Source organism: Hakea prostrata, chromosome 7 (assembly GCF_041222555.1).
Source record: "Hakea prostrata isolate BN-2017 chromosome 7, UWA_Hpros_2, whole genome shotgun sequence".
NCBI classification, from domain to species: Eukaryota; Viridiplantae; Streptophyta; class Magnoliopsida; order Proteales; family Proteaceae; genus Hakea; species Hakea prostrata.
In genome coordinates, this window is record NC_142606.1 from 207,408 (window position 1) to 221,555 (window position 14,148).

The 14,148-nt window shown below is 39.1% G+C and overlaps 2 protein-coding genes and 1 non-coding gene across 4 annotated transcripts; 1 reads left to right on the forward strand and 2 right to left on the reverse strand.

Moving 5' to 3' along the window:
• The first annotated feature begins 183 nt into the window (after window positions 1-183).
• TRNAN-GUU (transfer RNA asparagine (anticodon GUU)) lies at window positions 184-257 on the forward strand. Its single transcript has one exon. It is a non-coding gene; the product is annotated as a tRNA-Asn (tRNA).
• A 1,182-nt stretch (window positions 258-1,439) lies between these two features.
• Window positions 1,440-5,449, reverse strand: COG0212 (NagB/RpiA/CoA transferase-like superfamily protein). Its single transcript, XM_089164083.1, has 6 exons — window positions 4,929-5,449; window positions 4,688-4,778; window positions 3,745-3,971; window positions 3,143-3,218; window positions 2,412-2,537; window positions 1,440-2,325 (listed from the first exon to the last, which is right to left on the reverse strand). Exons 1-6 carry the CDS (start codon window positions 5,337-5,339, stop codon window positions 2,174-2,176), a joined length of 1,083 nt encoding a protein of 360 aa, XP_089020209.1. The 5' UTR covers window positions 5,340-5,449; the 3' UTR covers window positions 1,440-2,173.
• Window positions 5,450-6,002: 553 nt separating this feature from the next.
• Window positions 6,003-13,687, reverse strand: PTB3 (polypyrimidine tract-binding protein 3). 2 transcript variants are annotated; one of them, XM_089162037.1, is made up of 15 exons: window positions 12,975-13,391; window positions 12,803-12,871; window positions 12,636-12,707; window positions 12,403-12,479; window positions 12,197-12,281; window positions 10,231-10,363; window positions 9,882-9,946; window positions 9,732-9,781; window positions 9,605-9,646; window positions 9,443-9,494; window positions 9,242-9,296; window positions 9,139-9,152; window positions 8,553-8,660; window positions 8,307-8,450; window positions 6,003-6,904 (listed from the first exon to the last, which is right to left on the reverse strand). In XM_089162037.1, exons 2-15 carry the CDS (start codon window positions 12,857-12,859, stop codon window positions 6,515-6,517), a joined length of 1,344 nt encoding a protein of 447 aa, XP_089018163.1. In that variant the 5' UTR covers window positions 12,860-12,871; window positions 12,975-13,391; the 3' UTR covers window positions 6,003-6,514. The 2 variants fall into 2 exon arrangements, with proteins under 2 accessions (XP_089018163.1, XP_089018162.1); XM_089162036.1 differs by lacking the exon at window positions 12,975-13,391 and adding an exon at window positions 13,409-13,687 and having other exon boundaries at window positions 6,005-6,904.
• Window positions 13,688-14,148: the final 461 nt, after the last annotated feature.

Genomic DNA, 14,148 nt, shown 5'->3' on the forward strand with positions numbered 1-14,148 from the left:
GGGATATGGACACGCCTGCCCTGGAGTTGGGATCCTCTATATTTGTGGAGGTAGAAGATATGGACTTTGCTTGCCTGTGGTAAATTCGTTACAGTAACTACCCAATCCCAAGAGTGGCTAAGTCATGACTCTTATATTCTAGAAATAATTTTATTATTGAAATTCAGAGGGTTTTTGTAATGGGCTGGAGTAGCTCAGTTGGTTAGAGCGTGTGGCTGTTAACCACAAGGTCGAAGGTTCAAGCCCTTCCTCTAGCGTCTTTTTTTCATAAGGCCGTGATGTAATTTTACTCCACCTTATGGTTTAATCTCGAAACTTTCGATCCTCTCACTTACATGTGGGATTTTGCTAAACTAGTGTCCTTGACGTGGTGGTGGCCACCATGAAAAACTGATACCTACCCTCTATCGAGTCCGGATCCTCACCCCGTCGGGGGAGCACAGACTGCTCCCCAACGGCTTTCCAACCACACAAACAAGTGGGGCCACAGGTGAAAATTTATTTTTTAAAAAAGTGTTTTTCACCTGTGGGGCCCACATGTTTGTGTGGTTGGGAAGCCGTCGGGGAGCAGTCTGTGCTCCTCCGACGGGGATGAGGATCCGGACTCGATAACAGCCACACGCTCTAACCAACTGAGCTGCTCCCCGACGGCTTCCCAACCACACAAATACGTGGCCCACAGGTGAAAAACACGTTTTGAAAAAAATAAATAAATACTTCAAAATTTCACCTGTGGGCCCCACTTGTTTGTGTGGTTGGAAAGCCGTCGGGGAGCAGTCTGTGCTCCCCCGACGGGGTGAGGATTCGGACTCCTATCTATAGACACTTTACCTGGAAGGCCCTTTAAGTTCTGCAATTGAATGATTGGCCAATTCCTGATTGGGGTCTATCCTTCTAGGTGCTCCTCTGTTATAGTTCTTAATACAGTTTCTATTTTTGTTTACCCAAAAACAAACAAAAAGAGGGTTCTTAATACAGTTTCTATTTTTGTTTACCCAAAAACAAATAAAAAGAGGGGAAAAAAATGGGAGACATCTAAAACGTTCTTTTTAATGACAGCTTCGTCTTAACTTCGTCTTCTTAATGCAATTCCAATGTCTTTAGGTCATAAAATGGAAGCACTGGGAAATTTAATGGGTTCCTTCAGCCATAGTGATCCTCCTATTCAACTACTTCAACCATTTCCAAGCACCACATCTTTACATATTTCACTTCAACCAAAGCCAAAGTCTAGCTCCTACTACTATAAAGTAACAACCGGTTGGAGGGCTTTCTGTTTCCAACTCACATTGAATCGATCCAAGGTAATAACTTATTTCTTATCTCCGAATATCTTACCACCATAAATGCTAAACTGAATCAATTAATTTTTGTAGGAACATTACATCTCCTATTTGACCAGCACCCTCGTCGGAAGGGACGATTTACAGAAAGATGACCATGGCATGGGAAAACACACCTGCAAACGCTGCTCCATATCTTGGACGGAATCGGAGACAAGGGCGTATCGGATTTGACGAAGGCAATTGGGTTTCAGGTTGTGGGTTTCCAAGTAGGGTGAAAATAAGGATTTTTAACTAACTTTCAGATCTACACCGCAGACCTCACCGGGCACTCTGTGGGAGATATTCTCCCTAAAGAGGAGCCGAACCTGATCATGCTGCATTCAATATACTGTGAGCAGGCCTCTTGGCTATCTAAAAGAAAAGGGAACCCGTGCCAGGGGGCACAGCCATTGATGTCTGTTCTTGGAAAGATTGCTATGAACTTTAAATGCGCTCCTGGGCTTAAAGATAATCATCCTAAACCCATGGTACGTAGTTCCAACTTCCAACTCCAATAAACATACAATCATGTATCCCAGGCAAAGTCTGTGAAATATCCGAATTTGACCTGCCATTACTGTAACCATGCTTCCTCTCATAAAAATGCATTACAATTCAAAGCCATGAGTGAAGCAATATAACAGTAAGGATGGTGAAATAATAACTTTCGACATGAGGACAAAGATTTGCACTGAATTGATCAGTGCTTTAAATGATATTTTGTGTCTAATGGGGAACTCCAATACCCTTCCCCACCACCAAAGAAAGGAAAAGAACCCACCCACCAAAAACAAAACAGAACAAAAGAAAAAGCTCGAAAGGATGATGAGTAAAATTAGCAACTGATTTCACCTCCTCCCCCTTTGAGCAGTTGGAGGAAGTTTCTCTGAGGGTCCACAGGGAAGTTTCTGTCCTGTTTCACGCTCAATTCTACGCTTGAGTTCCCTGAGAATCCGGATTTGACTTAGCTTTTCTGGAGACAGTTTATCCCAGTATATTCCTAAATTCAAAGGATTTGTTCAGTCATCACGGCATTGAAATAAAAAGGAAGATTTTAATGAAGATGAGTAAAGATGTTAGTTGCACCTTGAGGCTTTTGTATTGGTGTGTTTGTGAAGATCACTTGTGTAGGTGTGCAGATAATGTCAACGGGGACGTCATGGACTAACAGCTTCTCGATTGGAATATCATCTACCAGTTGCCTATCATGCACTGCATAATCGAAAAATTCAAATATAAGAGCAACAGTAGAATCAAAGTGGTGCACCTTCATACCAAAGACTAATGTAATTATATTAAAGAAACACAAAAATATACAAACATAAGGAATGGGTTCCTTGATGCAATGCAGTGAAGTGCCATTACTAGTGTACTGGCATTTCTCAAGTGAAATTATCAACGATCTCCTTGATACAGACACAAGTAGTGTGGGAAGAAGTGAGAAGAAGTGAGAAAAAAATAATACAACCTGATTCCAAAATGTTAATGGCCTTCATTTTTCCAGTTGTCTTAGTTTCTCAAAATAGAGACAAAGTGGTGGCTGACTGCTTATGAAGACATGGGTACCCAATAAGTCAATTTCTAAAGCATCATTGCAACTTGTAATGCAGATAACCACCCAATTCAATTGTATCAGAGCTCTAACCCCGACAGTCAGGGTTCACTCTTCACAAATAACTCCACTTTTTAAGAGTTAAATACATAAGTTGCCAAGTGGATGCTAATAATAGAATTTGTTCTAGCACCAATTTAAGTTGAACAAAGGAAGAGGATACAGGAATACATTGTAGAAAATATCTAAAAGAACTCATGCTTACCAGAAGTAACTATTGGGGTCGTGTCATCAATGGCTCCCATGTAACGCAGCATTCCATATTCAAGTTCCGCAAAGCCCTGCGCTCCAAGAAAAAGCAAGAACATTTTAGGAACTAACATTCCCACTACCCAAGAACATAAGGTAAACCACTCACACAATCAGTGTACCCGAGGCCCTACTGACCTAAGAAGGAAACTCCAATTTAGACGTCTTGTAGAAAGTAAAAGGTGGATGACTAACCAATTTAACATAGGTGTTCAATGTGGTCATGTGAAACCCTCGTAAGTAAAAAGAATGACTGAATATGTACTTTGATTAAGATAACAATAATAATGATGAACAAGGGTGAACCCTTGGCTCAAGGCACTAATATATTCTCTAGAGAACATATAAGTGAAATAAATTGTACTGATATAAATCATAATACAACTCGGTGATTTTTACATTGGATGAAAGTAGGTTCTTTAAATGGCCAACCAATGTCAAATTCCAGCTCCCACTTCTGTCCCACATGGGATGGTAAGTAATCAAATACAAAGTCTTGAAATATTGCATCCCAATACCATAAACTGAAAAGCAAGAATTAAGAATGGCCATTATTACCTCCCCCTTCCCAAGTCGTGCACCTGTCCTGGGGTCAACAGCAACAGACCCAATGACTATCAAATCCACCTGGATCTTCTCATCTAAGTTGATTGGCCTTCCATACTTTGCAACCCCAAGGGATGTGCAAGCTTCTTTCATGGTACCAGGAGCTAACATCTGGGACTCAAGTACTGAGAAGAAACCAGTCCTCAGTCGGGGCTGAGGAGTCAACAACTGCTTCCCTCCTATAAGCAGGTGGATAAAGTCACTGTGCGGGTGTCTTTGAAGGAACCATATCAGAGTAGAGTTGTAGCATGAACAACATGGAAGTCAAACTTAACTGTAGCACCACATATTAGTAACAGGGTGATCAGCAGAAAATAAGCCAAGGCATTCTCAAATTCTTGTACCCATTTTGAATGTTGCCACTCCAACACCTAATGAGTTTTTCTCAAAGGTTTGTGATTGTAATGGAGGGCTTGACTCTACCCAATAGATCAACCAACTTGGGAGGAATGTTACATAGTTCACTGATCTTGTCATAAATGTATCAAACAAGTGAGATTTGGGGATTTTGAAGCTAGGGTTTCAGGGAGAGAGTTGTTAGTGCTGTTTGGGTGCACTTGTGTTCGATTGATTTATACAATGAGTCATCTCCAGTTTCATCCATCCATGGAAGTAGCTACTGCATTGGTGCGTGAACCACATTAAATCTGTGTCATCAATGTTATCTCTGTTTTGTTTGTCCATGTTTCGTGGTGTTCGCTTTAACACCAAATATGTTGATTTTGTGACAGTTACTCTTAGTTTCTAACCCAATTAGGAGCAAGTACTACCATAAGCAGATACCTGACTTTCCAATCAAACAAGCAACAGAAATCTAAATACAACCTTTATATACATGTATATAATCGAAATATTAGCACAAACAACAACAATTCGTCTGACTGCCTTAACAAACCTGAAAGAGTTAGGAAGCGAACTTGCTTCTGTGGAGAATCAGGATTAACCTTGACACACTTTGCAACCCGAAACACATCTAGTCCACCTACCTTTGACAACCAACAGAATTACATTGTCAGTTAGAAAAGTACGAGTATCTCACTATAAGAAACTAAGAATTTAAAGGAGAAAACGAAAACAAAACGAGCCGGAACAAAAGAAAAGATGTAAAATCACAAAAATGGGGGAAAAACACGAACGTTTTGAGCAGCTGCAGCGGCACCAACGAAATTAGGGATCCGGTGATGAACGGGACGAGGATTCTGGGCAATGTTCTCTGCTTCCATCATATCCCAAATCCTCTTACGAATTCTCCATTTCCAGGCCTTAGGATCGTCGTCTGAGGTGCTCTCAGCCTCCTCTGCCATCGATTCTCGGGCTTTGGCGTCAAGGCTGATCCTCTGGGTCTCAAAAGCTTCTTCGTCGAAACCCTCTTTGCCGCTGCTAGTAGCCAGTGTGCCGACCCTCCGGTACTGATAACTGGAGCTGTGCCTTCCGAAATACTTAGACCCACAAGAGAAGCACGAGAGTGCAGAAGATCCCTGGAATTTCCTCTGAAGGGATTCTCGAAATGTAAAAGCAGCTGACAACCGAATCAGACTTGCATCCATTAACACGTAAAATTTGGATTCAGAACTTACAAGATGGATGTGGAAGTTTTGACGGTTGGCACCGCGGCATTATTGCCACGCATGAAGAACCGATAAGATTAAGATTGTAATAAGTGCCAACGGCCAACGGCTCTTGCCTCGTGGTGTGACAAATTAGTTACGATTAAGATTGTACCATCCCCAGACAGCCGAATTGAGTCGGAAACCGATTCTGTACCCATTTTATAATCTGATTATGATTATAGAAATGATGCCCCCCAATAGGTTTAGCTTGGGGAGAAGAGAATCTGATCATCTTCTTTGGTAAGGGAGAAGAATGTACTGTTCTTCTTAATCACATAAAAAGAATGGAATCCACCCCTAAATACTAACAAAATGGATCAAAAATAGAACCCCTAATCCACCCATGTTGTGTAATTGGAAAGAGAAGCAGGTTCGAACCATAAGGATCTAGTAATGTTAATGTCCTAACCTCTTCTGGAAAAAATAGCTTTTACATTACAAAGAAATGGCCAGCTGCTTCTTTCTACATCTGAGTCTACCTGGTTCCTGTCAATGGACATTATTGAACAAGGAATCGCAAATTGATACCTGAACGTAATATTAAAGACTACTTCAAACATCAAGGATATACGAGAAGAGTCATTATGACCCTTTTTTCCGTTTCTGGTACAACATGATGACCTTTGATTCATGGGAGAATCCTCCATTGTATGGAAAAAAGAATTCCTGCATAAAGAGCCTTAAGCTTGGTACCTTATCAGAAGATGGTTGCCCCCATCCACAAAACAAGCGTAAAAAATTTGAAGAATAATGACTGATTCCATGCTCGCAGTGTTTTTCCAGACTAAACTGGCAAAGGGATTAAAACGATTGCCACATTCATTACACAAGGAACATTCTACAAATGCAAAAAGGAAGATGAGAAGTGCTGGTTAATCAACAAGTAGGGAAAGAAAAATTGAACCCTTGACAACTACTCTTCCAAAATCTACACGTACACCAACAAAGGAACCTCCTCTCCCCCGCCCCAACAGTAAGCAAAAGCCACTTCAACACAACTGCTAAAGATTACAATCACCAGTACAAGAAAGAAAGAAGGGAATAATTAAGAAGCCGACCTGCTGCAGGACCATAGCCATCTTTCTTACACATATCATCACAAATCTTCGATTTCATATGTTTTGCAACTGGGAGAAAGAGATCCGGATAACTGACCCATCAACAGTAGTGGCATGCTTACTCACAAGTGCCTCTGTAGCCTGCTCCTCTGTCTCAAACAGGACAAGGGCCTGTTTCTTTCCATTGACCTCAAACAGCTTAGTGTTGACAATGTTTCCATGCTCCTCTAGATAAGCCATGATCTCTTCCTCTGTTATTTCTGGGGGAAGACTGGACAAGTGGATCATCTTGGTGGGGGAGCAGCAGTAACGGTAGTTCTTTGCAGCATTTCGGTTGAAGCGGTTGAGGTTTGAGTTCAAATATTCATGTGTGTCAGGAGCTGTTGTTATGTTGGTATGCTTCGAGAAGTTCACCTCCATTTGCTTTCCAAAAAGCATGGCTCCCTAAAGACCCAGAGAATAAAAAGATGGGTAATCACCAAAAATTACTTAAACATAAAAACATAATATAATCTCAGACAAAGCAGGTGAGTAAAACCTGAGGCTTCATCAGTAAAAAGAAGGGGTTCAAGGTTTGCTTTACTTTGAGGAGATGTAGCTCTACTTACTGGTTAATTCACCTAAGATAAAAAGAGATTGCTAGCTTCTGCCATTTTTGTATGGGTAATGGCCAACTAAATAATAAAACTGTATATGGTTCATACTTCACAGCCACTATCCAGGTGAAACACAAGAGGACAAGCATTGAAATAGTCTGACCTTTATTCCGAATACCAAAGACCATGCCCCCATCCATGCAGATGTCGCAATGATGTAAAGAAGTACAGAACATGTTTGTTGAGGCTTAAGAAGAATAAGCAAGAACAAGAAGAAAGAGCTTCGAAGAAGAAAGACACAGGTTCTGAGATCTGAGAAAGAAATTGGAAATTCTTGATATTAAACGCTATTCTTGTATGACTTTCCCCTTTTATATTTGAGGGAAATTACAGCAACTTACAATCCACCCCATGGCCTCACAGCTGTCACTTACAATGGTTTATTGACTACCAAACAAGACTTACTTGCTCACTACACTAACATCCCATTACAGCACATAATCCTGGAGGACAGCTGGCTTACATTTTAATCTACCAGATCTACGAACATCCACATCCAGCTTCTTAACCACTCTATCTAAAACAGAGCTTGGTGCTGTAACAATGTTTTGATGACTTTTGACCTCAGCAGAGATGACAAATTATACTATAGGCTGCTGTCTATGTCAATATCACAAAAGGAGCTTTTACTGTACAATTCCAGCTTAAGGATTTCAACTCAGCCCAGGTAACCTGGGTTACAAAATTGATGGAATTTGAAGAGGGGATGCCATGAAACTGTTCAATGACATTGTAAAATTTATGCCTGAAGTTGTCATATGCAAATTGCACTACTATCTTAGCAAAATTACATAAAGACATGACTGTCTTAGTAAGAGAGGGTGGTGCACACCCAATGCATCAACCAGACTGTATAGACCATGCAGGGTCATAATGTAAATCTGATCTAGATAAAAACAAAATAGGGCTGAATTTGTTTCTATGCAATTTTCACAACACCAATTTCATTTTCATTCTTCACCACCTCCAAGTAAACAAACCCAAGCTACAGCATAAAATAGGTCTAAGAGTTCTATTCACTTTTAGTAGTTGGACAAAAGGATTTTTATTTTTTTCGTGGGACCCCCAGACTCCCACATATCTTGTCAAATAAACACAATATCATTGCTGCGACTAAATCAATATGATAGACTTTGTGATTAAAGAAATAGCTTAGAATGGAGTTTCAAAAGGTCTAAATGGTATCATACCTTCAAGAAATGCACAGCCAATTCAGCCTGGAACCCATCAACCATCTGAACAAGTGCATGATCTGGCTTGTTGCGCAGAAATTTAATCCTCACAATGTTCCCATAGATAGAAAAAAGGTTGAAGAGTTTGTCTTCATCAACTTTCTGAGATACAGGGAAAAGTTAACAAGCATGAAATCACAATCGAAAAAAAAAAAAAAGAAGCAGAAACAAACAATAGAAAACAAGGATGAAAACATTGCTTACATCAAGATTTAAATTAGAGACCAGGATCGTGCACCTGTCATTAGTACCACTTATCCCAGGAGGCAATCCTCCACCAAATGCAGCTGCTATTGCTGCAGAGTTGCCCATCTAAAATGAAACAAAGAAGGAAAAAGGAAGTTCCATTGACGTGCATATCTGACTGTCGAATAGAAATAGAGTAACATCCACAACCAATAAATTTAACATCAAATAGAGGCCCTAACTTCTACCCTCACAAAATAACACTGTACACTCCTTGGAGCAAATAGCAGACCAGATATCAGGTACCATCCCATGGCTCCCAATGTATGCTTATCCTGCCAAAACTTAACTCAACCAAACCCCCTGACCATCCAACTGATAGATAATAAGTCAAGAACCACATCAGGACCAAATAGAGGCCAAAGTATCTCTGAGATGGGACCCATGGAGTGGTAGGCGCAAGGAAGTGCATGCACCACCAAAAAGTGTGAAGAGGTCCACCCAGAAGCCCTCCGAGATATTCCTGAAGTACTAGGCAGTAAAATTTGCATCTCAGACTAAAACCACCTGGAAGAGCACAGAGCATAGTCTAAGCAACACCCACCTGCGGAAATGCAACTGAACCAAAGAAATTACAATAACTGCATTAATGATAGGTTTCACAACCAACAGTCATTAGGCAATAACAAAAAGAATTAGATAACCACCTGCCCTGGCTCCAGGCTGAAGTGCATATAGGCCCCCCGCATCACCATATCCAGGCTGCGAAGAAGTAGAACATAAAGACTTACAGGCAATCCTCACTCCTCAGATATCTCAACCCACGAACATTGAACAGGAAAATTCTAGAAGAAAATCTGGTAATGAAACACAGTAAAATGGAAGATAAAAACGCCACAGAAACATACTTGTGAGGATCTTCCCTTTTGTTCTGAAGGGAGAGAAGGGTTTGTGAAATCCCTGCACAATCATGACCAACCAGAATTGTTACGAAACTAGATTACAGAGGAGTTTTTAGTAGAAAATCTTTAAAGCAGCCCTCAATCAATGTAAAATGAACAGCAGCACACCTTGAACGTTCATTATTGTAGTTCACTTGTAACTCACTTAGGCTGCATGACAAGAAAATGCAAATGATACCCTTTCAGCACAAAAAAGGGTGTCAACATAAGACTAAATTCCAGGCAGAAAACCTACTTAGAAAATTGAATATCCAGTGTACAGCAGCCATCATAAATGTTGCGACCCTGAAAGAAATTGCCAGGACTTGAGCCTTACTAAAGAGATTTGTAGAGCTCAAACAGCTAACTATTCAAGTAATTACCGAAAGGGGAACAAAAAATATACTTGGAGAGCATTTCTTGCTTGAACAGCACTCTGGCGTGATTGATACTGAATAAGGGCTTGAGAACCTACACATATGGCAGACAGAATTAGAAAGATTCTTGTCCCCTACTGATGTCATTTATTGCATGACTACAAGTGATCGAACTAGTTCCATAGCTCAAAAGCAGAGGGAAGTGGGTCACATCCTGAAAAACACCTCACTAGAAAGACAATAAATTATATTCACAAAATGAAGAATACTTAAGGAACTTTCACCTAGAATTAATGCAAATTCCATCCAACCAAGCTTCTTTAAGTGTGCTACAGATATAAAAATTATGCGTAAAAGAGAAGACTTCAAGAATCTAACCAGCGGACTTCTGAAACGTGACAATTTTCTCCACAAACCCATGAGGAGAAAACACTTGATGCAGCACTTCCACTGTTATAGGATACAGTAGCTGCTGGATTGTAACCAAGAGAATTCGGTTGGGTTGTGAATCCTGAGAGTGCCCAACAGCAGACAAACATAGAGACAGGAGAAACAGAGAAGAATAAATAGAAGAAATAAGAAGATAAAACTTCAGACGAATAAGATGTCATAGACATCATAAGTTTATAGAGACAAACAATAAAACATTTTACCTCTTAAGCAAAGGAGAGAGAGAATTGAACAAAAAGCAAGAGAAGTAACAGAAATAAAGTATAATATCATAATTTATACCAAAGGATATATATTTATAATTTTTTTGATAAATAACAAGATTATTAATGAATACTTTACATTTGAAGAGTAGGATCAGTAGTATAGCTTAGCACAACGACTAGTAATTATAAAAAGGTATCCTCAAAACAAACGGAGATTCAAGGAGAGATTCTGAGCTTGTTCACAAAATCTTGCTCCAATTAGATATAAATTTAGTTATCTTTTTCACCAACAGGCATCTATATGGGAATCCAAAAAAATATTCTTTGACCATAATATGGAACATAGAAGAAAAAAATTCGACCGAAATTGTCTGAATGTCTATGTTTTTCAAAACTGAAACGAAATACAAGGACAGGCACACGAAATGTTTCGTATCGACCCGAAATGATCCTTCCCATGTTATAAAAATGCATCTTTTCGACAGAATTTCGACATTCCGCCATTTCGACACATATCCCCCAATGAGATTTCGACTTTTTTTTTCCTTCTTGCTTTCATCCCTCTTTTCACTTTATTTCTAGAATTACATTCATTCAAACACTAGATTTGGTCCTCCATTTGTGAATTTTCTCAAATCTTGCAAGGTGAGTAACCAACTTCCTCATTTTTTTATTTTTGTTTTGTTTGTGCCTTAAATCTTCTTGGATTGCTTCCAAATTTAAGTATGTTTACTTTAGAGCGTTAGATCTATGAATTTGTAGTGTCAAAATTAATTTTTGGTTCTTCCTATATTTTTTTTATTTTTTATTTATTTAAAATTATTTAGTAAATTAAGTATATTGCTGAAAATATATATGTATAGTAGATGTATGAGCTTCAGATTAATGTATGTGAGAGTAGACTTGTATTGTCATTTGTATGGGGTGCTGACAAAAGAGGGAGACATGGAATAGAGTAGATTTGTAATTGGTAACACTTTTGCTTCTTTTCATATATAATATATACTTGAATGTTACATTTTCAATGGTTTTTTTTGGTAAACTAGTAGTTCCATAGTGTTTATATGCATGAAATAGATGGTATGCAAGAATCCAAATAATTTTGAGTCCATATGAAGCCCGAAATTGAAGTTCAAGTTTTCAAAAAAAAAATCACTAATTTCGACCGAAATTTTTTCCTTGATAAGGACTACAAAGCCATTTGAACTATGAATTACATTCCCTGCTCCATACATACATGTAAATAGAAACTAAAGAAGAAGGCACACTCAATGCACAAAGGTCCTACCACTGTGGGGTCCAGGTGGTTCATAATGTAGAAAGCCTTAAACCACACTTGACGAGAGGCTGTTTCCCAACTCAACTCATGAAGGAACCTTAGTGTTGAGCTGAGATCCCCTCATAAGTATGTGCTAAGATGTAGTATTAAAACAAAGGCTAGCTCAATGAACCTGTTCTCATGGTGAAATACCTAAGTACACCTCTCATAAGTCAACTATTAGCACAGCTCTACTGAGGTTACGGAATCTAGGTTATACACATGGTTATTAATAAGATTGCAGAGTCCAATATCACGCTTCTATTCATGTCAAGCAAGTGAATTTGCTTAATGACAGCCAGACAGCTACCTAAATACCACCACATCCCCAAAGTATTGCAGTGAACACCCAGAAAATCAGATTACCAACCTGATCACCTTTGCGTCCTTGAGTATTTTGATCCATTGTTGTGAGTTCTTGATGTGAAGAGAACTGAATGTACACATTTCGCCCCCTTATATAGCAAAACCATAAATTCAAAACATTCAGGAGAGAGACTAAAAGATAGATAGTTATATTGAAATCTGTAACATTGATAATATTCATCAAAGGTAAGCCTTAGAACGTTGAAATACCTGACACTCGGCTGCACATTAGTGTAGTATTGCAGCACATTCATAGCTGAAGCTACATCATGCATCTGGATCAGGGCCTATACAGATGCAGATTTAGATAGATTTAAAGTTGGTCCAGAGCTAATCACATAAAATAAAATAAAATGATGAACCGACGATGCCTATACATGAAGTCAATAGCCAAGAAAAATTACAAAAATTGGAAAGGCTCAAAACCAAGGGAGAACAAAAACCTGATTTTTGGCGCGTAGCATAACTAGCTTAGTGACAACACCAAAAGGTTGGACCAACTGAAGGAGATCATTCTGAAAATAAAGAGGGAAGAAAGAAAAAAAGAAGATTCAATATACAGGCAGAGAGGGTGATTTAGCAGTTATGAAGCTGATGAAGTGGAAAATACCTCAGCTATTTCGTGACCGACATTGCGGATGTGGATGACTTTTGAAGGCTCCGCCATTTCAGTAGGCACCTGAGACAAAAGTAACAATTTCTGAAACCTGAATACTTTAGCAAACTACATGTTTCAACCAATTAGGATAAGTCGAAAGGGATAGAGTAGCAGAGGCACATACGAATGCTTAAGGCACCAAAATTCGTATATTTCCATCTTCCCTTTACAATTAGTAGAGCTTATTCCGGTATAACATGTTCTCGAAAATGTTATTCAGAAGTTACAGCATAGAAGGGGGGAATGAAGGAACAAAGGGATGATCCCTTCTCCAATAACCCAACATATGATTGCAACTTCAATCTAACGTTCAGGAGGACAATAGCGATAACGAAAATTTCTAAAATTTTCTTCTTTTAAACTTGGCTCCTCTATTGCTATCACTGACACTATCTCGAAACCCTAGATATATATAATCCAAACGCCGAGAAAGACTCATGCGTCCTACAACAAAACGAAACAAACCCACCTGTTCATAAACTAAGAAATAAGTTGCAGACTATAAAAACTCAAATCCATGGCAAGAACAACGAAGAACGACATTGAGTAAATTAAAACCTGCAAACTGTTTCGGGGCTATGAAGTCAACAATGTCGGACCCTGCAGTTCGAATCAGGGAAGCTGCTGCTGCCTACTTGCAAGCAAGTTAGTGTCTTTTAAACCTAAATTTCAAAGATCGTTCGCTTCTATGAATTTTACTCAGAAGCCACGAGAGATAGAGAGAGAGAGAGGGATGAAGAAGATGGAATGGAGAGGACAGACGTTCGAGACAAGGAGGGAGGAGAGGAGACAGCATAGGAGGCTAGTTTAGATGCTCTATTCATGGATTTGGTTCGTTCTCGTGACGAACCATAAAAGGGCTAATAGGGCTCACCCGGGGTACTGTCAGCTAGCAGCTGTCACATTCTCATTTCCTTAAATTTCTACTCAGAACAAAAATAAATAAAGAATTTCTATATATTGATTGATGAACTTTTCTTTTTTGGGTAACCACTCTTGCTTGATCTAGTTGAATTTTTCTGGTAGAAAGTAGTCGGTTGATTTGCCCTGAGCACTTTGTGGATAAGGCCAAAAGCAGCAAGCAGCTTTTCTGTGGATTTTATTTTTTTTTCCCTTTTTAAATAGCATTTACTTAGTTCTTGTCTTCTTGACAATTTCAAGTGAATTTAGCCACAAAAAAAAAAACAAAATCAACTGAATTTTATCTTAAAAACAATAAAAAAAAAACTGTCTTGTCATGCAAGGAACAACAATCATAGGGAGCAGACAAAACTTAATGGATTTCTTTGTCCAACACA